General features: G+C 49.6%; 1 protein-coding gene and 1 pseudogene across 1 annotated transcript in view; one reads left to right on the forward strand and one right to left on the reverse strand.

The window, feature by feature from the left end:
* The first annotated feature begins 6341 nt into the window (after window positions 1-6341).
* LOC147979169 (uncharacterized) lies at window positions 6342-7467 on the forward strand (annotated as a pseudogene).
* A 9042-nt stretch (window positions 7468-16509) lies between these two features.
* The window catches only part of LOC147979170 (uncharacterized), a 37309-nt gene continuing 27643 nt past the window's right edge, over window positions 16510-26175 (reverse strand). Inside the window, exons 5-11 of the mRNA XM_087546782.1 lie at window positions 20322-20575; window positions 17694-20224; window positions 17429-17602; window positions 17226-17336; window positions 17073-17140; window positions 16857-16958; window positions 16510-16755 (exon numbers count right to left, since the gene is read on the reverse strand). Coding sequence (XP_087402908.1) covers window positions 19061-20224; window positions 20322-20570 — 1413 coding nt within the window. The 5' untranslated portion in view covers window positions 20571-20575 and the 3' untranslated portion in view covers window positions 16510-16755; window positions 16857-16958; window positions 17073-17140; ... (1 more) ...; window positions 17429-17602; window positions 17694-19060. The remainder of the gene's footprint in view (window positions 16756-16856; window positions 16959-17072; window positions 17141-17225; window positions 17337-17428; window positions 17603-17693; window positions 20225-20321; window positions 20576-26175) is intronic.

Below are 26175 nucleotides of genomic sequence, written 5' to 3' on the forward strand. Positions count from 1 at the left end.
TTCCAATCTTAGGTTTGTAATTCTGGTACATTAAAGTATATCACGCATGTTCAAAAGTATCGTTATCTCATAGTCCAAATTGTGAAACAAATTGATCAACCTTGAGTGCACACACTATTGACCATGTATATCTCAATTATGCTAAAGTCCCTCAAATATAGCCAAAAACTACTACCTACCGATTAGGTTAGTTTAAACCCTTTTATGACAGGGTTGGCCCACACGTCCCTGCTGACGAGGCAGCTTAAACCAACACATTTTGTTTGACCATTGACACAAGGGACCCACATCTGACCTTCTATCCTGTTATTCCCCCTCAAATCATGATTTTCCTGAACATTACTTCAAACAGTACTGATGCGTGTTCGTCGGTGGCTCCGGTGATGAGCGAGTTGGCCGCCGCTCCGCCGGACGGGCCGGATGCCGCGCTGGCCTCCGCAACAGTTGGCAGGCTGGCCCGAGGGTGACTCACGAGTGAGAAAGCCCCTACGCTGGCCTTCGCTCGAGCCAGATGACTAGCCTTAGCGCGGCGCGCGTGAGCAAGCCGCCGCGCCGCCGTGCCAATCTAGCTAACAAACCTTGCAGACAAGAAGCTGGACAGAGCTATCTTGGCTAGCTAGCGGCCGCGAGCGCCGGACGGAGCTGGCATCCGGGCTGCCGCAAGATGGGCTCCGCACCGCTGGCGGTTTTGACCTCGCCTTCTGCCGTTGGCGGTAGCTGTGTCCCGTGGCCAAGGATGACTAGGTGGACGGCCGGAGATAGGAGGTCACTCAGGGATTTTTGTGCAGACGGACATGTAGGTCCCAGAAGTCATAACGTGTCACACCCTGCATTTTGTAACACTTCATTTGCATTATTAAAGCATGAAAATTTGGACCAACAAAAAACTTTTGCATTGTTTGGCTTTTTATTTTGGAGTTGGTTTTTCTCTCTGTGATTTTTCTAGTGCTCTTTAAAGTCAACTACTCCACCTTCTGTACTTCATCTCCTTGCCCCAAACTTCTGCCCAATGATCATGCCATGTGTATAGTACAATATAGTATTTTCTTACAAAAATAATTTGGCCAAAAAGTATTTTCTAAAATTAGATTTCCAAAAACCCTTGAATTGAGATTTGCTGCAAGTACTTAATTAAGGGCAGCAAAAATATTTCCAAAAGTATTTTTGACTCCTATTAGATATAGGATACCCATAAACCCCAAAAAAATAATTTTAAAAGTTATTTTCCTATTTTATTTAAAGGCTTTTTCTTAAGGCCAGAAATGGTCTTTAATAGGGATAAATTATTTTATTGATTCAAAAATATTTGACAAAAATCAGGGAAACTCAGTGGGCATATATTTCCCATATATAAGAGTTTCAACACATGGTCATGTTCAAAATATTGGACAAAACCTCCCAAAACCATTTCTGCCCATTTCAAGGATTTGAAATATTTCTACAGGAAATATTTTCATAAAAATCCAAGAAAAATCCAGCAAGTCACAAATGCATGTTGTGATCACCTTGCAAAGCCTCAAGTCAATTAAAGTCATTTTGGTTCACCAAAATGCCCCAAAACCCTTTTGTGTCCAGAACCAAATTTGAGCAACTCTACATTGCCAAGTGTGTTCTTTTAATTTGAATTTTTGTGGACATGTTCAAATCCCCAAATGATGATGCTACACCAAGTGGTGCATCAAGGAGAATGGTTTTGCATGACTAGATCTTGGAAAACCCATTTCTGCTAATTTCTAGGGTTTACCAAAGTTACATTGGCTACTTTGCCCAAATGAGATCAAACTTGGTGGAACATCCTATTTCTAAGTGTCATTCCATCCTCTTAAGTATGATGGCAATTGGAGTTCATTTGCTTGACAAAACCTTTATCAAACACCTTCTGCCATTTTTCCAAAAACACCATTTTGACCCCTTCCACTAATCTCCTTGAGCTCAACTTTTTACCACAGCTCCTCCTAGTCCCCTTTCACCTCCAGTATTAATGGAAAATCCACAGCTCACTTATTGGATGGGTAAAACCCCACTTCCTCTCTCTGGACAGCCCATTTGCACACTTCTTCTTCCTCTCCCCTCACCCTAGTGGCCATCCATGTCATCCAATGCTTCCTCCCCTTTCTTTACTCCCTCCTAGAGCTACCAGACATTAGTGGCCGCGCCCACAAGGCATATAAAATGCCATGGCATGCCATTTGGGCGCTCTGGAGCGCGCTACAGTGCGCTCCCGCACTGTAGCCGCCCCCTGCCAAGCACCTCCGGCCACCTCGGGCCTCCCCCGCACGCCTGCCGATGCGCCTCAGCGTCCGCAGCACGCTACGCGGTCGGCCCCCTCCTCTCTCCTCCTCCCCGTGCCTCCGCGCTAGCAAACAGAGGCCGCCCGAGCGCGCCAATGGCGCGGCTCATACGCGCGCGTCTCTGACCCCTTCCCGCTCTCTCCCTTAGCTCCCCTCGGCAGTCCACGCCCAGGAACACCCCAGACACGGCGCCAGCTCCTCCCAAGCCCTGTGGCGACGAGCAAGAGCTCTCCGGTGCACGAGTCCATGGCACCTCGCCGTTCACCTATTTAAAGGCCTCCCCGAGCCCTTTTCTCCTCACCACTCGCTCTCTGCACCACCAAAACCTCCCCCTGCACCCCCAGTTCCTCTCCAGAGCCGCCCAAGCTCGAGATCGAGCTCGAGCTCTGCCGCTTCGGCTCGCCGGAGTTCGCGAGGTATAGGCTTCCCCCGCTCCTCCTCTGCCTCGATCTGGAACCCCTGCATCCCACTGATCATTTCCCCTCTCTCCCCCGCCTCGTTTGCAGCCGGAGTCGGCCGGAACCGTCGACACCCGAAGCTCCTCCGCCGCAAGACCTCGTCGCCGGCAAACCAGGAAAATCCGGTGACGTCCACCACCTCCACCCGAACGGCAACACGACGCTGAGCCCAGTCGCGCCCTCGCCCGACCTCGCCGTGCCCTACATCGTCGCCGGTGAGCTCGCCGGCCGCCTGGACTCAGGGTTAGGAATGACAGGCGGGCCCCACCTGTCAGCCTCTCCCCTCCATCGCCCCCCTCTCTCTCGCTGACACCTGGGCCCCGCCCGTCAGGTTTAAACCTGGCACGCGCGCGTGCACCAGTGCGCTGGGCCGCCTCGCTGGCTGGGCCTGCTGCCCTGCGGCTGTTCTGGCCCAGCAGTCACTTTTTCCAAAAATTCTACAGGACAGAATATATGTCCAAATGAATTAATTCCAATTCCTAAATTCCAAAAATATTGCAACCTATTTAATGGTGCAACTTTCATTCAAATCCAACAACCTTTTCTTCACTGTAAATATTTAAATGTGATTTTAAGCATTTAAATATGCCTTTGTAAATCCATTTCTCCTATTCTGCTACACCAAGTCCAAAACTAGGAATTTTCCCCTTCTTAGTTTTCAACCTAGTATTTTACAAAAATGAGTTGACATTTTTCTGAGCACTTTGGTTTTTCTGTTTTATTATTGCCTTATTTTTTTCTCGTTATTATTTTGCGACGATAGATTGCGTTGCTGACGAAGGAGTTGGACCAGAAGACTTTGAAGACCCAGAAGACTTTGTTGAGCCTGGCAAGCAGCCCTTTGACCATGTCTATGAAACCCTTTTTCTGCATTTCATATAGCACTTTATTATTGTTGCATCGGGATCATGATGAGAGGGTAGCCACTTTGGTGGGTTGCCTTCATTTCCTCCTAGTTGATACCTACATTGTGCATGACCCTACCTCCTTATGAGGGTTATGCCGGTGGGAGTAGATAGGATGCTAAAGTAGTGCTACGCATAAAGGGATGGGAATATGCATGGTGATGGAGACATAGTATTTTCCAGGACTTTTCGAAAACCCCATCGGGTGACACTTATGCCCGGGGGAGATGATGAGTTGGGTAGCCACTTGATGACGAAGTGGTGTACTGAGGCGAGTGTGTGTGTTGCTTTCAAAAATGGATTGGTTTAAGTTGCGACCGTTATTCCAACCTTACATGCGCAACCACTCTACCCTTATATGGGAAAGGGCGTTATTGATTACCTAGGTCGATACTAGCTTGGAGCCCGCATTACTAGTGACGGGGGAGAGTTGGTGCTCTCTCTCGGGACGGGGTCGTGCCAGGTAGGGCGGCTAAGAACATTTTTATGGGGCACCGGACACACCGTTGGTACCCCGTGCCAGTGGTATGTGATGAATATGGGAGCAAGGCTCCACAATTTTTAGGTTGTGAAATGTTGGGCACGGGGGTTACTACCAATCGAGTGGACTCCATGTTAGTGTCGTCTAGGGAAAGATAGTGATCGGGTGCTTACCCCGGGTACTTGAGGTACCGCGGGTCGTGGATGACACGGAAGTTCCCCGGATCTTGTGGGTAAAGTGTGCAACCTCTACAGAGTGTAAAACTATTCGAATAGCCGTGTCCATGGTCAAGGACAGTTGGGTAACCGCTCTTGGGCTACGTCCACTTGTTTACAAACCAGTGTGTGTGTTGGATAAGTGGGAAGAACTACTTGGGTCAAGTCAAGGACTTGACATGATTGAGTTGGGTTGGTGCCCGCTCTGTTTATGTTGATATCTATAACCTGTCCTCATGGTTACTTGAATTCTCCTGATGCATGTCTTATGAGTGGTCGAACTTGTCATTGCACTCAAAACTAGCTTTCCGCAAAAATTTACCTATATCATGATTGTTGTATCTTGAACCAAAACATGGGTTGCTTGCGAGTACATTCAAAGTACTCATTGGCTTGCCACTGGTTAATTAATTGGCCAGGCATGGAAGAACAGGAGTTTGAAGAAGAATTCTGTGGAGACGAACATGCGAACTAGGACGCTTCCCAGTCAGAATGCCTGTAGGGTTAAGGCAGATGGCATGGGTTCTACTTATCGACGAAGATTTCCGCTGCTTGTGTTTCATTTGATGTTCAGCCCTTAAGGCTTTATCAATGTAAGGCTTGACCATAATGGTCATAATTTGTGTAAGACGATATGTATGGATGTAAGACTCTTGTTATTCAGCTTCTGTGTGTTCAGTGAGCAATGATCTCTGGGATCACTGTACATGTGCATTCAGTGATCATGACTTATGAGTCGGGGTCCCCATAGAGCTGGTATCAGAGTCATCCTGACTGTAGGAAGCCTTAGTTAGCATGGGCGTTAGTTAGCTTGAGACCATCTAGACTTCTCTTCTTTTCTAAAGCTTACCCACCCCAATATATATTTCCCTTATTGACCTCTCCCATTCAACCTTTGTAGATGGCTGTCGTACCTGAAGACTTCCTGACCACAGGATTTCCCGTGCTTCTCGGGGATAGCCTCAAGAAGTGCCAGTTCCACCGAGCTCCCATTTTCACCTACCATGAGCATTGGATCAATGACACCGAGACGGAGTATCATGTGGAAGTGATCGTGAAGGCCAATGACTCTCCAACAAGCTGGTTCTTCGAGGGACCCCAGATGGCAACGCTGGTTCTTGCCGTCGAGACGGCAACCCTCAAGGCACTCACCCGCCTCCGAGACCTTCTTCCAGAGATGGCAGACGAGTTGGCAACCTGCTTCTTGCCTTATCGGAAGGAAGGTGAGGATGAGGGTAGTGCACCAGCTCCACCATTAGAAGAAGGACTTCCACTCCGATTCCAGACCTACTTCAGCCTTTGTGCCGATAGTTTGGCACAACACTTGGCCTCGAAATCGATGAAGCTCCGAAAGGAACTTCATGAGACCAAGGCACTTCTTCGCCAAGCACAAGAGAAGACGGATAGGATCAAGAAGGAAGGTGCTTCCCCTAGTCAACCCGCAATCGCATACAGAGGCGGAAGACCCCCAAAGGATGGAGAACCACCACAGCAACACCGCATGAGCGCAAAGGAATACCGCAAGCTCTTCGCACCACCGGCAAAGCAACGCCGTGTTGAGCTCCTTCACTCCCCCACCCCTTCAAGTGAAGAGGAAAGTCAGGCCACCGATGACGAGGAGGAAGACCCAGAAGAGCCAGACTACGCGACCGAGCATTCCACCACTTAGGCATCATTCGCAACCCGGATATGCCCGTTAGTAACCCCTACGGTAGGATAGATTGTGTACCCCTATGCGAAGTCGAGTCCTTGTAATGGTTCATATGAAACCATGTAGTGTTGTGTTTGCTTTGATGTGTTTGATGGACGTCGTGCTTTCCTTCGGGAACTTGTAAGCGACCACATCACCCATTTGGATTTCAATGAATGTGTTTGGCCTTTTGGCCCTTGCATGAAAACAATTGGTGTCATACCAACCCCCTTACTAGGCATCCCGTCTATATTGCTTTTCCCATCTTTCCCAATCATGAGACCTTGATCGCTCCAACAGGATGCCTGTTGTAACTCGTACTGGTACCTCTACCCAGCAGCAAGAAGCCGGAGAAGGAGCCAGTCAGGACCAAACCCAAGGACAAGTTCCACCACCGCCACCACCTCCAAACATGGACATGGCTCAGCTTCTCCAAGCCTTCCGAGAGGAACGCCAAGCCAACACTGCAGCCCTCCAGATGATTGCTCAAGCTTTCAACCGCCAGCCGGCGGGAAACGGCAATGGACGTTCCACGTTGGTGGAGTTCAAGAAGCATGCACCACCCACCTTCATCGAGACTGCTGAACCCCTGGATGCAGACGACTGGGTCCGCACCATCGAGGATCTGCTGGAACTAGTCGGATGCACTGAGGACCGTGAGAAGGTGGCATATGCTGCTCACTGTCTCGGGGGAACTGCTAGAGCTTGGTGGGATGGATTCAAGGCCATGCATGCTGAGCGAAACATCACTTGGAATGACTTCAAGGCAGAATTCCGCAAAGCCCACATTCCTTCCGGAATCATGGCCATCAAGAAGCGTGAGTTCCGAGCCCTGAAGCAAGGTAGTAGCACTGTCAAGGAGTACATGCAGAAGTTCAGTGTTCTCTCAAGGTATGCCCCTGAAGATGTCAGCACTGATGCTGCCAAAAGGGAGCGCTTCATGGAAGGCCTTAACCAGACTCTGCAGTACTCGCTTGTTGTGTGTGACTACCCGACCTTTCCTGATCTGGTGAACAAGGCACTCATGCTTGAAGATAAGCGACGTGCTTTGGATGACACCCGTAAGCGCAAGATGATCAGCAAGGGTAGCTCCAGCAACCAGAAGCCTCGCCCGTGGCAGCCAGCCCCGGTCAAGCCAACCTATCAGCAGCCAAGAGCTCCTGCACCCCGCACCAACTATCCACCCCAGCAGTATGCCAACCCCAGGCCATCTTACAACAACCCCAATAACAATGCCGGCAAGAGTAGCAACCCCAACCAAGTCACTTGCTTTGGATGTGGTCAGCCAGGACACTACTCCAAGAATTGCCCCAACAAGAAGCCATATGCCCCGCGCCCCAATGCGCAGGACCCAGGACAAGGTCGTGGAATGCCACTAAGGAACCAAGCTCCCCGCAACCCTCCCAACAACGGCAGGGGTCGTGTGAATCATGTCACTGCTGAAGAAGCCCAAGAAGACTCGGACGTCGTGCTGGGTACGTTCCTTGTCAACTCAACACCTGCAACTGTCTTGTTTGATTCTGGAGCCACGCATTCATTTGTCACCCAAAGATTTGCATTAAAAAGTGGCATGACCCCTACATCCCTAAATAACCCTATGGTGGTACAAACCCCCGAAGCAGAGATGAGAGCCAAGATAGGATGTAAAGGAGTCGGGATTGTCATTAATGGGGTAGACTTCCAAGCAGACCTTATCATCTTAAGATCGCAAGGCTTGGATGTGATCTTAGGAATGAATTGGCTCATCAAGCACCAAGGCTTGTTAGATTGTGCCAACCGGACCGTCACTGTGACCAATGACCAAGGAGTCAAAGTTAAATTTGCCTCCAACCCCTCCTCTGCTCAAGCCACCCAAGTCAACTCTCTGTCAGAAGTTGGATTGGAGCAAGTGCCGGTAGTATGCGAATACCCCGATGTCTTTCCTGATGAGCTACCGGGAATGCCTCCTGACCGAGACATTGAGTTCATCATCGAACTCATACCCGGGGCAGGACCCATCTATAAGAAGCCTTATAGAATGGGATCGGAAGAGTTAGCAGAATTGAAGAAGCAACTGGAAGAGCAGTTGAGGAAGGGATTTATCCGCCCTAGTGCCTCCCCTTGGGGATCACCTATTCTGTTTGTGGAAAAGAAGGACGGTACCATCCGCTTATGCATTGACTACCGCTCCCTCAATGAAGTTACAATCAAGAACAAGTATCCACTTCCCAAGATTGAAGATCTGTTTGATCAACTCAATGGGGCCAAGGTGTTCTCCAAGATCGACCTCAGATCTGGATATTACCAGCTGAAAATCAGACCCCAAGATATTCCGAAGACGACATTTGTAACCAAATATGGCCTGTACGAGTGCACGGTCATGTCCTTTGGATTGACCAATGCCCCAGCTTACTTCATGTATCTCATGAATAAGGTCTTCATGGAATATTTGGACAAGTTTGTCGTTGTCTTCATTGATGACATTCTTGTCTTCTCGAAGACGGAAGAAGAGCACGAGCAACACTTGAGGATGGTCCTAGACAAGCTTCGAGAGCACCAACTGTATGCCAAGTTCAGAAAGTGCAAATTTTGGCTGCGCGAAGTTGGATTCTTGGGTCATGTTTTGACTGAAGAAGGATTGTCGGTCGATCCCACTAAGATTGAAGCCGTGACTGAATGGCAATCCCCAAGCAATGTGAAGGAAGTCAGAAGCTTCCTCGGACTCGCGGGATATTACCGCAAGTTCGTTGAAGGATTCTCAAGCATTGCACGACCCATGACTCAGCTCTTGAAGAAGGACAAGAAGTTTGAATGGACGCCGAAGTGTGAAGAGAGCTTCCAGGAGCTAAAGAAGAGACTGACCACCGCCCCAGTTCTGGCCACACCAGATATACACAAGGAGTTTGTGATATATTGTGATGCGTCAAGAACCGGACTGGGAGGTGTTCTGATGCAAGAAGGCAGAGTCGTAGCTTACCTTTCAAGGCAACTACGGCCTCATGAAGAGAACTATGCTACTCATGACCTCGAGTTGGCAGCTGTAGTTCATGCCCTGAAAACATGGCGACATTACCTCCTAGGGAAGCGGTGTGAGATATACACAGATCATAAAAGTCTGAAGTATATTTTCACTCAGAAGGAATTGAACATGAGGCAGAGAAGGTGGCTAGAGTTGATCAAGGATTATGACCTCAGTGTTCAATACCACCCTGGAAAGGCTAATGTGGTAGCAGATGCATTAAGCAGGAAGGCTTGTTCCTTGAATGCTATGCTTAAGGAAAGGCTACCCGCCTTGTATAAAGAACTTAAAAGCTTCGGGTTGGAACTGGTTGCACCAGGATTCTTAGCCAACCTTGAAGTCAAGCCTACCCTGATGGATGATATTAAGGAAGCTCAGAAGGGACACGAAAGTATCGAAGGCATCAAGAGGAAGATCAAGGCAGGCAAGGCCCCAGGATTCTCAGAGGATGAGCAAGGAATTGTGTGGTTTGGGAATCGCATTTGCGTACCCAACAAGATTGAGCTCAAGAATTTGATCTTGCAAGAAGCTCATGACACCCCGTATTCCATCCACCCCGGAGGAACCAAGATGTATCAAGACCTAAAGGAAAGATTCTGGTGGCATGGCATGAAGAGAGAGAGATAGCCACTTTCGTCGCTAAGTGTGACATATGCCAAAGGGTTAAAGTTGAACATCAGCGACCCGCTGGATTGTTACAGCCTCTCAAGGTGCCTGAATGGAAATGGGATAAAGTCGGAATGGACTTCATCACTGGATTACCCAGGTCAAATAAGGGACATGACTCCATCTGGGTCATAGTCGACCATTTGACCAAAGTAGCCCATTTCATTCCTGTCAAAACGACTTACAAGGGAAACCAGCTAGCCAGCCTCTACATCAATAGAATCGTAAGCCTTCATGGTGTTCCCAAGGAGATGTGTCAGACCGAGGAACCCAATTTACCTCAAGGTTCTGGAAGAAGTTCCAAGAGGCCATGGGGACCAAGTTGTCCTTCAGCACTGCTTTCCACCCACAGACTTGAGGTCAGACAGAACGAGTGAATCAGATACTCGAAGACATGCTCCGAGCCTGTGTCTTAGCATACGGAGCTAGGTGGGAAGATTGCCTCCCTTTCGCCGAGTTCTCCTACAACAACAGTTATCAGTCAAGCCTCCAGATGGCACCATTTGAGGTATTGTATGGGCGCAAGTGCCGCACACCCCTCAATTGGTCAGAAACCGGAGAAGGACTAGTCTTTGGGCCCGATATCCTCCGTGAAGCAGAAGAGCAAGTCCAGCTTGTTAGAGAGCGTTTGAAGACTGCCAAGTCAAGGAAGAAGAGCTACGTTGACTCACGTCGGAGAGACATGACCTTCCGAGTTGGAGACCATGTCTATCTCCGGGTCACACCTCTCAAGGGAACCCAGCGTTTCCATGTCAAAGGGAAGCTCGCCCCAAGATACATCGGCCCCTTCAAGATCACTGACCGATGAGGAGAAGTGGCTTACCAGTTGGAACTGCCACCTGAACTATCCGAGGTGCACAATGTATTCCACGTGTCACAACTCCAGAAGTGTCTCCAAGTCCCAGACAAGCCTAATCTTTACAAGGACGTCGATCACCAAGCCATTGACCTTCAGCCTGATTTGACTTACCGTGAGAGGCCCATCTGCATTTTGGATGAGGCTGAGCGACGCACTCGAAGCCGCAGTATCAAGTACTTCAAGGTCTAGTGGAGCAACCACACTGAAGCAGAAGCAACCTGGGAACGTGAAGACTACCTTAGATCCGAGTTTCCGTATCTCTTTAAAGCCTAGTTTAGGAATCTCGGGGACGAGATTCTTGTAAGGGGGGTAGGTCTGTCACACCCTGCATTTTGTAACACTTCATTTGCATTATTAAAGCATGAAAATTTGGACCAACAAAAAACTTTTGCATTGTTTGGCTTTTTATTTTGGAGTTGGTTTTTCTCTCTGTGATTTTTCTAGTGCTCTTTAAAGTCAACTACTCCACCTTCTGTACTTCATCTCCTTGCCCCAAACTTCTGCCCAATGATCATGCCATGTGTATAGTACAATATAGTATTTTCTTACAAAAATAATTTGGCCAAAAAGTATTTTCTAAAATTAGATTTCCAAAAACCCTTGAATTGAGATTTGCACCGCAAGTACTTAATTAAGGGCAGCAAAAATATTTCCAAAAGTATTTTTGACTCCTATTAGATATAGGATACCCATAAACCCCAAAAACATAATTTTAAAAGTTATTTTCCTATTTTATTTAAAGGCTTTTTCTTAAGGCCAGAAATGGTCTTTAATAGGGAAAAATTATTTTATTGATTCAAAAATATTTGAAAAAAATCAGGGAAACTCAGTGGGCATATATTTCCCATATATAAGAGTTTCAACACATGGTCATGTTCAAAATATTGGACAAAACCTCCCAAAACCAGTTCTGCCCATTTCAAAGATTTGAAATATTTCTACAAGAAATATTTTCATAAAAATCCAAGAAAAATCCAGAAAGTCACAAATGCATGTTGTGATCACCTTGCAAAGCCTCAAGTCAATTAAAGTCATTTTGGTTCACCAAAATGCCCCAAAACCCTTTTTTGTCCAGAACCAAATTTGAGCAACTCTACATTGCCATGTGTGTTCTTTTAATCTGAATTTTTGTGGACATGTTCAAATCCCCAAATGATGACGCTACACCAAGTGGTGCATCAAGGAGAATGGTTTTGCATGACTAGATCTTGGAAAACCCATTTCTGCTAATTTCTAGGGTTTACCAAAGTTACATTGGCTACTTTGCCCAAATGAGCTCAAACTTGGTGGAACATCCTATTTCTAAGTGTCATTCCATCCTGTTAAGTATGATGGCAATTGGAGTTCATTTGCTTGCCAAAACCTTAATCAAACACCTTCTGCCATTTTTCCAAAAACACCATTTTGACCCCTTCCACTAATCTCCTTGAGCTCAACTTTTTACCACGACTCCTCCTAGTCCCCTTTCACCTCCAGTATCAATGGAAAATCCACGGCTCACTTATTGGATGGGTAAAACCCCACTTCCTCTCTCTGGACAGCCCATTTGCACACTTCTTCTTCCTCTCCCCTCACCCCAGTGGCCATCCATGGCATCCAATGCTTCCTCCCCTTTCTTTACTCCCTCCTAGAGCTACCAGACATTAGTGGTCGCGCCCACAAGGCATATAAAATGCCATGGCATGCCATTTGGGTGCTCTGGAGCGCGCTACAGTGCGCTCCCGCACTGTAGCCGCCCCCTACCAAGCACCTCCAGCCACCTCGGGCCTCCCCCACACGCCTGCCGATGCGCCTCGGCGTCCGAAGCACGCTACGCGGTCGGCCCCCTCCTCTCTCCTCCTCCCCGCGCCTCCGCGCTAGCAAACAGAGGCCGCCTGAGCGCGCCAATGGCGTGGCTCACACGCGCGTGTCTCTGACCCCTTCCCGCTCTCTCCCTTACCTCCCCTCGGCGTAGTCCACGCCCAGGAACACCCCAGACACGGCGCCAGCTCCTCCCAAGCCCTGTGGCGACGAGAAGGAGCTCTCCGGCGCACGAGTCCACGACACCTCGCCGTTCGCCTATTTAAAGCCTCCCCGAGCCCTTTTCTCCTCACCACTCGCTCTCTGTACCACCAAAACCTCCCCCTGCACCCCCAGTTCCTCTCCAAAGCCGCCCGAGCTCGAGATCGAGCTCGAGCTCCGCCGCTTCGGCTCGCCGGAGTTCGCGAGGTATAGGCCTCCCCCGCTCCTCCTCTACCTCGATCTGGAACCCCTGCATCCGACTGATCATTTCCCCTCTCTCCCCCGCCTCGTTTGCAGCCGGAGTCGGCCGGAACCGTCGACACCCGAAGCTCCTCCGCCGCAAGACCTCGTCGCCGGCAAACCAGGCAACTCCGGTGACGTCCACCACCTCCACCCGAACGGCGACACGACGCTGAGCTCAGCCGTGCCCTCGCCCGACCTCGCCGTGCCCTGCATCATCGCCGGTCAGCTCACCGGCCGCCTGGACTCAGGGTTAGGGATGACAGGCGGGCCCCGCCTGTCAGCCTCTCCCCTCCATCGCCCCCCTCTCTCTCGCTGACGCCTGGGCCCCGCCCGTCAGGTTTAAACATGGCGCGCGCGCGTGCACCAGTGCGCTGGGCCGCCTCGCTGGCTGGGCCTGCTGCCCTGCTGCTGTTCTGGCCCAGCAGGCACAGGGCCCTTTTTCTTTTTCTTTTCAGTCACTTTTTCCAAAAATTCTACAGGACAGAATATATGTCCAAATGAATTAATTCCAATTCCTAAATTCCGAAAATATTGCAACCTATTTAATGGTGCAACTTTCATTCAAATCCAACAACCTTTTCTTCACTGTAAATATTTAAATGTGATTTTAAGCATTTAAATATGCCTTTGTAAATCCATTTCTCCTATTCTTCTACACCAGGTCCAAAACTAGGAATTTTCCCCTTCTTAGTTTTCAACCTAGTATTTTACAAAAATGAGTTGACATTTTTCTGAGCACTTTGGTTTTTCTGTTTTATTATTGCCTTATTTTTTCTCGTTATTATTTTGCGACGATAGATTGCGTTGCTAACGAAGGAGTTGGACCAGAAGACTTTGAAGTCCCAGAAGACTTTGTTGAGCCAGGCAAGCAGCCCTTTGACCATGTCTATGAAACCCTTTTTATGCATTTCATATAGCACTTTATTATTGTTGCATCGGGATCATGATGAGAGGGTAGCCACTTTGGTGGGTTGCCTTCATTTCCTCCTTGTTGATACCTGCATTGTGCATGACCCTACCTCCTTATGAGGGTTATGCCGGTGGGAGTAGATAGGATGCTAAAGTAGTGCTACGCATAAAGGGACGGGAATATGCATGGTGATGGAGACATAGTATTTTCAAGGACTTTTCGAAAACCCCATCGGGTGACACTTATGCCTGGGGAGATGATGAGTTGGGTAGCCACTTGATGACGAAGTGGTGTACCGAGGCGAGTGTGTGTGTTGCTTTCAAAAACGGATTGGTTTAAGTTGCGACCGTTATTCCAACCTTACATGCGCAACCACTCTACCCTTATATGGGAAAGGGCATTATTGATTACCTAGGCCGATACTAGCTTGGAGCCCGCATTACTAGTGACGGGGGAGAGTTGGTGCTCTCTCTCGGGACGGGATCGTGCCAGGTAGGGCGGCCAAGAACATTTTTATGGGGCACCGGACACACCGTTGGTACCCCGTGCCAGTGGTATGTGATGAATATGGGAGCAAGGCTCCACAATTTTTAGGTTGTGAAATGTTGGGTACGGGGGTTACAACCAATCGAGTGGACTCCATGTTACTGTCGTCTAGGGAAAGATAGTGATCGGGTGCTTACCCCGGGTACTTGAGGTACCACGGGTCGTGGATGACACGGAAGTTCCCCGGATCTTGTGGGTAAAGTGTGCAACCTCTACAGAGTGTAAAACTATTCGAATAGCCGTGTCCACGGTCAAGGACAGTTGGGTAACCGCTCTTGGGCTATGTCCACTTGTTTACAAACCAGTGTGTGTTGGATAAGTGGGAAGAACTACTTGGGTCAAGTCAAGGACTTGACATGATTGAGTTGGGTTGGTGCCCGCTCTATTTATGTTGATATCTGTAACCTGTCCTCATGGTTACTTGAATTCTCCTGATGCATGTCTTATGAGTGGTCGAACTTGTCATTGAACTCAAAACTAGCTTTCCGCAAAAATTTACCTATATCATGCATTGTTGTATCTTGAACCAAAACATGGGTTGCTTGCGAGTACATTCAAAGTACTCATTGGCTTGCCACTGGTTAATTAATTGGCCAGGCATGGAAGAACAGGAGTTCAAAGAAGAATTCTATGGAGACGAACATGCGAACTAGGACGCTTCCCAGTCAGAATGCCTGTAGGGTTAAGGCAGATGGCATGGGTTCTACTTATCGACGAAGATTTCCGCTGCTTGTGTTTCATTTGATGTTCAGCCCTTAAGGCTTTATCAATGTAAGGCTTGACCATAATGGTCATAATTTGTGTAAGACGATATGTATGGATGTAAGACTCTTGTTATTCAGCTTTTGTGTGTTCAGTGAGCATTGATCTCTGGGATCACTGTACACGTGCATTCAGTGATCATGACTTATGAGTCGGGGCCCCACATTACGCCCGGTCAAATAGAAGGCGTTGTCTTAATGGGCGACATGGGCCCTTTTTGGATAAGTTAGAGGTTAGATTCTAACCCTGTACTAACTCTAACCAAAGTGGTGTTTGGATGGCAGGGTTAGATTGACAACAAATGTATCCAAACAGGGCCATGGGTTGAAACGTGCCTATAACGGCACTTTGTATAGTAGTCGTTTCTTGGTAGGGCTGGTTGGTAAGAGCATGTACAATGGTTGATAAGGTAGTCTTATCTTAAGTCTGCCACGTATGCAAGTGGTAGTAGTTTCTTGGCATTATTTGTGGTTTCTTGCATTATTAGGGGTTTCTTGTAAGGCTACTCATAGTGGGGACTGGGAGTATCATATGCTAGTAACATGCGTATGATGCTAGTGTATGATACTACCTCCATAGTGCATAGTATCATAAACTAGTATCATAGATGATCATATTTATTGCCATGCATGACACAAAGTAGCATAGCATTTAACATGATACGGTATCTACCTATGTTACTCTAACACTCTCTCTTCTTTAATTATGTGCCACATAAGCATGTTTGCTAGTCCCAAGTGCATGTTACCACTTATGTTACCCCCACTATGGCCAGCCTAAGGAACAATGTACTACTAGCGACAAAAGGTGATTCTATGTTGCGTTGTACTCCAACGAGTACTACTACTGGTCGCGGGAGTGTATACCTCGTTTTGTGGGTTCGATCCCGGCCGAATGCACGGCGGTCTTTCTTTAAATTGTAACTTCACTGCGAGCCAATATTTTACACGGGTAGTTTGAGTTTTGAAGTCAAACGGACGTGCGGCAACACAATTTGGGTGCACTGGCACTGGTAGAAAAAGGGACTGTTGTCCCGGTTTGTAAGAGCCTTTTGTCCCGGTTCTTGAACCGGGACTAAAGGGTCGATACTAATGCCCCGTCCCTTTAGTCTCGGTTCAATCTAGAACCGGGACAGATGGGCCTCCACGTGGCCTGTGCGCGGAGCCCAGGCAGGAGACCCTTTGGTCCCGGTTAGTGGCACCAACCGAGACCAATAGGCATCCACGCGTCAGCATTTCTGTAGCTGGGGTTTTTGTTTTTTTTTTGAAAGGGGGGGGGGTTTGGAGGTTTGGGGGGGCTAATTTAGGTGTTTCTTATATTGTGTTAGCTAGTTATAATTAATAGAGAGAAGTGTCCTCTCTTATGTCCGTGCTTGGTCGACGCTACGTACTATACATACATATAGAGAGGACTAGACACGCTAGCTAGCTTGTAAGCAAACGAAGGAAAGAGAAGATCGTCATGAACATATATGCATATAGAGAGAAGTGATATCGACCACCTCTCCTTCTCCGAGAGATTGGTCGAACAACAAGTTCTCGTATATCTATCCGACACTACCGGCTACATATATACAATAATTATCTCTTACAAATATAATCATACGGACTCATGGTCCACATAGTATTCTCCGTCTTCAGCGATCACGTGTCAAGAAAGAATGCCGCCAATTCCTCTTGAATTGCTCGCATGCGAGCTGGTGCTAGGAGTTCATCCCGCTTCAGAAACATCTAATTTGAAGAAGGGGGTCAATACATATATATATGAATGAATGAAACTCAACATAAATGATGGTAATAAAATAAAATTGTGAATGTTGTTATTTACGTACTTCATATTGTTCGTCAGTGTAGCCCCGCTCACAGGTCGTGTGGCGGATGGACTCGCAAACATAGTATCCACAGAAATCATTCCCTTGTTCCTGCCACAACCACTTTACAAGAAATAGAGGTCAATCAAACTGATAAGCAAGAATGCCAAATGGTATTGATGAAACTAGCGCTTGAATCAATAGGAGATGCGCGGAACGTGCTACTATAGTACTTACTTTCGGGTGTCTAAATTGCAGCTTCTTCGGGAGTCCTGGAGCTTTTTTGGAGAATTTTTTTCCAAACCCTGCCAGACAAAGAAAACAATTACTTGATATATCAGGAAATGAACAAAGTTGCTGATATGGTGGATAATGATCGATTTAACTTACTTCTCGAGCATTTGAGTCATGTCCGCATAGTCCTGGGGATCTTTTCGTCTTGAGTCTAAGACGGTTACTAGTCCCTGCTCAAGCTTAATCTCTAGGAGAATATAGTGGTAACTGCACACGCATGCATAACTCATCAATTACATTACTATAACCTTGACTAATATATAAGGGAAACTGAATACGCACAAGACAGTAACACTCACCTGAAGTTGTAAGGAAAGAGTATTATATCTTTGTTTTCATTTATTACCAACGATCGTAGCAAGTTGGCCTCGGTATCTGTGGCATGAAATTTAACCTGAGTTGCATCTATGAGATATGTGTTAATGAACCCAATATCACCGACTTGTCTTTTCTTCAATTCGGCGATCTTCAATCTGCATAATATAGTGAGGATGATTATAAATACATGCAGTGAAAGAGCTGAGCTATATAGAGAGACTTAATGACAGAAGTAGTACTACTTACAGACAGTAGCAGGTGACCGTTGTTTTATCGAGGGCCAATTGATTGAAAAACTGAAAGAACTCCTCAAATGGAACAGGCAACAATTCAATTCCAACGAAGTCATGCTCCTATTTAACTTTCACATACAAAGTACTCCTCCCCCCAGAGTCTCTGCAGATTTTCAAGTACCAATCATGCAATCTTCGCATCATCGTTGATAGAGATCTTTCATCTTTGACGAGAGGCTTCCCGTACTCGTATCTTTGTATCTGCACCTCCATGAAATCATAACGTACATCGTCGGGCAGGTAATCGCCAAGATTGCTATAACCGGGCACCATCCTCGGATCATTAGCGATGTTGTCGCTAGGCACCTTGAGCGGGGGGCACGATTGCTTCGCTTGTTTGCCGAGCTGGGCAATTTGTTTCCCAGCTCGTCGTTCTTTCAGCCTTTGATCACTGACAGTACTTCCCGACCGCTCCGCTTCGGCAAATTCCTTTCCAGTAATGCGCTCATAGCTTGCTTTCGGCGGAGACTTGGGTGGTTTTGTCAGGGCAACCAGAGTGCGCTTCGCTTTCACCGGATCTACCTTCTCCTCCGGAGGTGGATGTTTCTTTGCTTTCACCCCTTCAAAGTAGTTCCTCACTTCTTCTCGTGCGATCTCGGCATTCTCCTCCGGGGTCCTCTCGTATGGTAACTTCTCTGGAGTCTTCAGAGAAGGACCGAATCTGTATTTCCTCCCGCCTCTGGCTGTACTGCTAGACGCCGGCAGAGCAGACGGAGCAGTTGTCTTCTTTACTAGCTTACGAGGCAGACGAGAAGGACTACAACGCGCCGGAGCAGCCGGAGCGGCGGCAGGTCTCTTCCGCCCTTGCTGACGAGGCGGAGAAGGAGGAGGCTGGCTTCTCGGGTGCGTCGGCGCAGGCGGAGAAGGAGGCGGAGTGCCGCCAAGCACCGGAGAAGGAGCCGGTCGAGTGCCCTGATCATCACTCGCTGGAGGAGGAGGCGGTGGAGGAGGCGGAGTGCTCTGACTCGCCGGAGGAGGAGGCGGTGGAGGAGGCAGAGTGCCCTGACTTGCCGGAGGAGGAGGCGGTGGAGGAGGCGGAGTGCCCTAACTTGCCGGAGGAGGAGGAGGCGGAGGCGTCCAGTTCGGAAGGTTGATGAGCTCCTTCCGCCATAGGCATGGAGTCTTCAGAGTAGACCCCCAGCCTAGTCTCCCCTTCACCGGTAGGGTGGTCAAGCTGGAGGTCCTCAAATCCCTCTGTTATTTCATCCACCATCACCCTAGCATATCCTTCTGGAATCGGCCGGCAGTGAAAAGTTGCGCCGGGTTCAGTAGGATAAACAGAGCCAACAGCCGCCTTGACCTTCAAATTCATCCATTGCATCATAAGGTGGCAATTTGAGACTCCGTGATAGCATCCATGGGATAGCTGGCAGGAGCCGTCAAGGCATGCTCCGGCTGAAGCAGCTCGGTGGAAGCCACGCTTCTTCTCCGCTGAGATGGCGGGGTAGCTTCGGGGGAAGCTTCGGCAGTACGTTTGCTGCGATTTGCTTCTCGTTCCTCTATCGCTTGTACCCTTGCTTGCAGCGCCTGCATTTGGGTCTGCTGCAATTTTTTCCTCCTCTCCTGGGATTTGTAACCGCCTGTGTCTGGAAACCCAACCGTCCACGAAATGGAGCCTGGCATGCCTCGTGTCCGTCCAGGGTGGTCAGGATTCCCGAGGACCATTGTGAGCTCGTCGTTCTCTCTGTCTGGAAAGAACGTCCCTTGTTGCGCTGCTTCAATATACTGCTGAAGCTTCCTGACTGGTATGTCCATTTGATCATTCGTCCAAGTGCACTTCCCTGTTACAGGGTCCAAGGTTCCGCCAGCCCCAAAGAACCAAGTCCGGCAACGGTCCGACCAGTTAATTGTCTCTGGTTTGATCCCTTTTTCAACCAGATCATTCTCAATCTTGGCCCACTTAGGCCGGGCTACGAGGTAGCCACCTGACCCCGTGCGATGGTGATGCTTCTTCTTCGCAGCATTTTGCTTGTTTGTCGCCGACATCTTCTTACTCTTTTCCGATGTCTTGTGGGCCACAAATGCGGGCCAGTGATCTCTGATCTTCTCATATCTGCCCTTGAATTCTGGTGTCTCTTTATTTTTGACAAACTTATTCAGCTCTTTCTTCCACCTCCTGAATAGTTCTGCCATCCTCTTAAGAGCAAAAGACTTGATTAATTGCTCTTTAACTGGCTTCTCTGGATCATCCTCTGGCGGTAGGGTGAAATTTGACTTCAGCTCAGTCCAAAGATCATTTTTCTGCATATCATTGACATAAGACACCTCAGGGTCTTCTGTAGCCGGCTTTAACCATTGCTGGATGCTGATCGGGATCTTGTCCCTAACCAAACCCCCGCACTGAGCAACAAATGCGCTCTTTGTCCGGAGGGGTTCAATTGGTTGGCCGTCGGGCGCGATTGCTAAGATCTCAAACTTTTCATCCGAGCTCAACTTTTTCTTCGGGCCTCGTCTCTTTACCGAAGTTGTGCTCGATCCGGAGGGCTAGAAAAAAGAACAAAGACTTAATTAATATGTGTACATACCAAAACAATGAATGCATCAATTAGCTAGTCAGCAGAAGCTTAACTAATATATATACCTGGTCGGACTCGGTTCGGTCACCGGAGACGTCATCACGGTCTCCTTCTTGCACCGGCATTGGGTCACCGGAGCCGTCCTCATGGTCTCCTTCTTGCACCGGCATTAGGTCACCGGAGCCATCATAATCATAGCCAGCTGCTTCCAGACCATCGGTGTCGTTGAGAAACAACGAGACGACGGCATCACTTCCACATGCGATTATGTCCCCCAACAACTCTTCTTGTACTTCATCTCGGGCGGTGTCCATAGTTTCTACAAATATTGACAACATGGCAATTATTATTCAAACATGACAGATGGATATATTAGTGGCAAACGTAGAACTAATATTAATTAGTGGCCTCGACGCTGCTTCTCTAGGGTTTGGGGTGGCCTCGACAACGCTTCAAGGATAAAAAAAGAAGAGGAAGAAGAAAAAAAAGAGGAGAAGAAAGAATAGAGTAAGAACTCCTCTATTCTTTCTTCTCCTCTTTTTTTCTTCTTCTTCCTCTTTTTTTATCGGGAACGAGGGTCGTCGAGGTTCACCGAGCGGTAGAGGAAACCCTAAATAGCAAGTATAGTGGGTGTGAGATACATGTGGCCGTCGGTGTCGGACACTACATCCACATCCCACAAGTGACGTGGGCGTCGAAGCCCGCGTCACTTGTGGGACATGGATGTAGTGTCCGACACCGACGGCCACATGTATCTCACACCGACGATACTTGCTATTTAGGGTTTCCTCTACCGCTCGGCGACCCTGACCCTTGACGACCCTCGTTCCCGATAAAATAAAGAGGAAGAAGAAAAAAAAACAGAAGAAGAGGAAGAAGAAAAAAAAGAGAAGAAGAAATCTTTCTTCTCCTCCTTTTTTTCTTCTTCTTCTCTTCTTCTCTTTTTTTTCTTCTCTTCTTCTCTTTTTTTTCTTCTTCTTCCTCTTTATTTTATCGGAAACGAGGGTCATCGAGGGTCAGGGTCGCCGAACGGTAGAGGAAAACCTAAATAGCAAGTATCGTGGGTGTGAGATACATGTGGCCGTCGGTATCGGACACTACATCCACATCCCACAAGTGACGCGGGTCGTCGAGGGTCAGGGTCGCGGAACGGTAGAGGAAACCCTAAATAGCAAGTATCGTGGGTGTGAGATACATGTGGCCGTCGGTGTCGGACACTACATCCACATCCCAGAAGTGACGTGGGCGTCGAAGCCCGCGTCACTTGTGGGACGTGGATGTAGTGTCCGATACCGACGGCCACATGTATCTCACACCGACGATACTTGCTATTTAGGGTTTCCTCTACCGCTCGGTGACCCTCGACGACCCTCGTTCCCGATAAAAAAAGAGGAAGAAGAAGAAAAAAAGAGGAGAAGAAAGAATAGAGGAGATATCCTCTATTCTTTGTTCTCCTCTTTTTTTTCTTCTTCCTCTTCTTTTTTTATCCTCTTCTTCCTCTCATGTTGGACGACCCTCGACCCCTCGGCGACCCAAGACCCCCTCTCGACCCCCTCACGTCGAAGTTGTCGGGTAGGGGGTATATCGACAACGACATACCCGATACATACATACATACATACATATCACATGCATCCATCCATACAAACATACATACATATCACGGGGCTTCTTCTCTTCTGGGTCTGCGGCAGGCAGCTCGAGGAGGGAGAGACGCCCTTCCTCAGCCCTGGCGCACTTGGTTGCCAAGTTGAACAACTCCAAGGAAGTGCACAGGTCTTCATGCATCGCCAGCTCCTCCTTCATCTTGACATCGCGCACGCCGTCGGAGAAGGCTGAGATGATGGCCTCCTCGGTCACCTTGGGAATCTTGAGGCGTGCGTTGTTGAAGCGCTGGATGTACTTCTGCAGGGTCTCTCCGGGTTGTTGCTTGATGCGGTGCATGTCGCTCACGGCGGGTGGCCGGTCGCGAGTACCTTGGAAGTTGGCGATGAAGCGGGTGCGCATCTCGTCCCAGGAGGAGATCGTGCCTGGAGCCAGGTTCAGGAGCCAGGTGCGGGCCCCGTCCTTGAGCGCCATGGGAAACCAGTTCGCCATGACCTTCTCGTCTCCGTTGGCAGCTTCGATGCCCAGCTCATAGAGCTGGAGGAACTCCGCAGGGTCGGCCGTGCCGTCGTAACGAGGAGGCAGGTCTGGCTTGAACTTGCCGGGCCACGCGACGCTGCGTAGCTCGGTGGTGAAGGCACGGCAACCTGCTGTGGCCATGGGAGGCCTTGGGTGACGGAGAGCTTGGTCTTGCATGTCCCCACGCGCTGCAGCCGGGAGCAGCACGGGGTCTTGACGTGCGGGAGCAGGAGCATGGTCGTGACGTGCTGGAGCAGGGAGCGCCCGGGCAGCTTCTTGCGGGCGAGGGACTTCTTGGCAGCTCTGCTCTTGCCGCGCTGGCACCTGACGGAGCGGGTTCCGCCCAGGGGCCACGCGCCTTGGAGCCATGGCACCTTCTTGAGGAGGAGGCGGCTGGGGCGCCCCCGGAGCTTCGCCGCCCGCGTGGGGCGGGGTGCGGTGCAGTGGAACGGACGGCGCAGGAGAGCCCCCTGCAGCGCGGACAAGCTCGGCGACGCGGTCGAGCCATTCTTCGTAGACGTCGTCGACGGGACGGTAGCGCAGGAGCTCGTTTGCCGTGATGAGCGCAGCTCGAGCCTCCATGGGTGCGCGGAGCGCGCGGGACGAAGAACCAGCTTGGGTGAGCGAGGGAGTAGCGGTGCGGCCGTCTTGCCGCACGGACGGATGCTGAGACGACACTTGCTGCTCGTTCCCCGCCGGGCCGGTGGCGGCGTTGACGGCAGGTGACGGGGAACGGCGAGGACGCCCGCCGACAGGAGCCGTCTGGGCGACGCGGGAAGCGAGAGCGGCCCGGCGCTCGGCGCGGGCCCGACGAGCGTCAGACATGGACGCGATGGTCGGAGGAGAACGGGGTGGTGGAAGACGAATTTCGGCGCACCCCTACCTGGCGCGCCAAATGTCGGATTTCAGGTTCCGGCAGACCCTTGAGGTTCGAACACTGGGGTGCGCGCGGAGATTTCGCCTTCTACCTACCTGCACCCCTCCGCCTCGCTAAGATCTAAACTATGGAAAGAACAGCACAAGAGACACATGGTTTATACTGGTTCGGGCCACCGTTGTGGTGTAATACCCTACTCGAGTGTGTGGTGTGGTGCATTGCCTCTTGGGCTGATGATGATGAGCAATACAAGGAAGAACAGCCTCGCGAGGGTCTGTTCTTGGCTGGGGGGGATGAACTGCTAGGAGGAGTTCAGTCGCCCTTCTCTCTCTCTGTGTGTGTGTGTGATGCTACTCGATCCGATCCTAGCTAGTTTCTCTCTTGGCTTCTAGATTCTCCCTTCTTGATTGCCCCTCTACCCTGGGGGTGGCTAGTCCTATTTATAGGCAAAGGCCCTGGGCCTCTTCCCAAATATTGAGCGGGAAGGGCGCCAATATTGGCCATTTTGAAGGGGAACATCTGGTACACTTATCCTGACTAAAGTTGGTCCTCGCCTGCCAAAGGCTCTGGTGGTGACGCTGGCTTGGGCTCCACAATGACTTCCTCCCTGCCGCTGGACTGGTCTTGGTCTCGTTGCACCAAAACGGGTGCCTTTACTTGATGCTCTCGCCTGCGCTTGCTCCCTTTGCACCAAAGAGGAAAGGAGGACACTTCGCGGCTGGCGCCCGCCTGGCGCCTTTGGTCGTCATGGCTTGCGTCACGGGCACCTCGTGAGGTACCCCGCCTTGATCTCTCCGCCTCCTCGCGAGCCAGCCTGATGAGGCCGTGGCTGAGGAAGCTCCGTGTTGTCCGCCCCGCGAGGCTTGGCCCCTCGCGAGGGTCTTGGATCTGTGTTGATGAAGATGGGCCGTGCTGGGCCCCCTTTTGAGCCACGCCGCAGGCCGCAGGTAGGCAAGTCTGGGGACCCCCGTTCCCAGAACGCCGACAAATACATATAGGAAGAAGAAGAAAAAAGAAGAGAAGAAAGAATAGAGGAGGAGAAAGAATAGAGGAGAAGACTTCCTCTCCTCTTCTTCTCCCTCTTCTTCCCCTTCTTCCCCGCCTCTCTCATAAATTTCCGACGTCCCCCCTCCCCCCCCCCCTCATCATCATCTATCATCCCCCCTCTCATGTTCGACGACCCCCGACGCCTCGGCCGCCCTCTCGACACACCCACGACCTAAAATGACCTAAAATGAAAATAACCTAAAATGCACTAAAGTTATCGAGGACCCTCTCGACACACCCACGAATAAGAAAATATATCATGTTCTTCATCTCCTCTTCTTTGCATATTCACATAGCCACATACACATACATAGCCACATACATCTTCATCTATGAATAAAAAAACATCATAGGTACAATTCATATCGACATTCATACATACATGAAAAAAATTATATGAACATCGTGAACAAAAAGGTCATCGAGCAAAATTATTTTCCATGAACATACATATAGCCACATTCATATAGAACTTTTGCATATATGAACATATATAGATGATTTTCTAAAAATGTATCTTTTGCATATAAACAGAGAGCAGCGGCGGCAATGGGTGGCATCATCAGCGACGGGGATGGAAAAGGGGGGAGCTCACTGGGGGCGGGCGGCGACGGGGAGAGGAGCCCAGCGACGGGAAGGAGGACGGCGGGCTCGGGGATGCCGGCGACGGGGACGGCGTGCGCGGGGCGCGCGGCACGCGTTGACGGGGACGATGGGCTCGGGGTGGCACACGGTGACGGGGACGGCGGCGGGCTCGGGGTGGCACACGGCGACGGGGACGAGGAGGCGGGGCTCGGGGCAGGGCGGACGGCAGCGGGCTCGGGGCAGGGCGGCCGGCGACGGTGACGGGGCAGGGCGCGGCGACGGCGACAGCGACAGGGCGCGGCGACGGCGACGGGGCAGGGCGCGGCGACGGCAAGCACACGGGGATGGGGCAGGGCGCGGCGATGGCGACGAGGAGGACGAGCAGCCTAGCGGCGTCAGCGATGGGGAATGGAGCAGTTGGCGAAATTTTCGCAAGTGTGGGCTTATATAGGCGGACCTATGGTCCCGGTTCATCGCACGAACCGGGACGAATGCGCACCTATGGTCCCGGTTGGTGCTACAAACCGGGACCAAAGGCCTCTTTTCGGCAGCCCAAAGGGCGAGAAGCAGAGGCGTTTGGTCCCGGTTGGTCGCACCAACCGGGAGTAAAGGGGGGCATTCGTCCCGGTTGGTGTTACGAACCGGTACCAATGCACCCCTTTAGTCCCGGTTGGTGCTACCAACCGGGACCAAACGCCCTGTGCTGGCGCGGTGTGGTCGTAAGTTTAGTCCCACCTCGCTAGTTGAGAGGGGCTCGGAGTGGTTTATAAGCCTCGCTGCCACATCCCTCTCGAGCTCCTCTCTATTGCAGGCTTACGGGCCTAATCTGTGCATTGCTATGCCTGTTGGGCCTGCTGGGCCTTCTGCGGGCCTGAATCCTGGCCCATGTAAGGGTTTCTAGTCGTATTCAGGCCGTGGAGGCCTAGTAGGTGGCATTTCTTTTGTTTTCTTCTTTTGATTTCTTTTTTGCTTTTTATTTTTTTATTTGTACTAAATACTTATAGTTTTTAGTGATTTCTTTTTGCTTTTAGGTCATAAAAATTATAAACTTTCTGTTAGTGCCATTAGTTTTAAAATTTGATTTTTTTTTGTTTTCTTTTTTGTTTTTTTATTTGTACTAAATACTTATAGTTTTTTAGTGATTTCTTTTTGCTTTTAGGTCACAAAAATTATAAACTTTCTGTTAGTGCCATTAGTTTTAAAATTTGAATTTTTTTTGTTTTCTTCTTTTGTTTTATTTTTTGCTTTTTATTTTTTTATTTGTACTAAATACTTATAGTTTTAAA

This window comes from Triticum urartu, chromosome 3A (genome assembly GCF_056163025.1).
Source record: "Triticum urartu cultivar PI428250 chromosome 3A, HENAU_Tu73, whole genome shotgun sequence".
Lineage (NCBI taxonomy): Eukaryota > Viridiplantae > Streptophyta > Magnoliopsida > Poales > Poaceae > Triticum > Triticum urartu.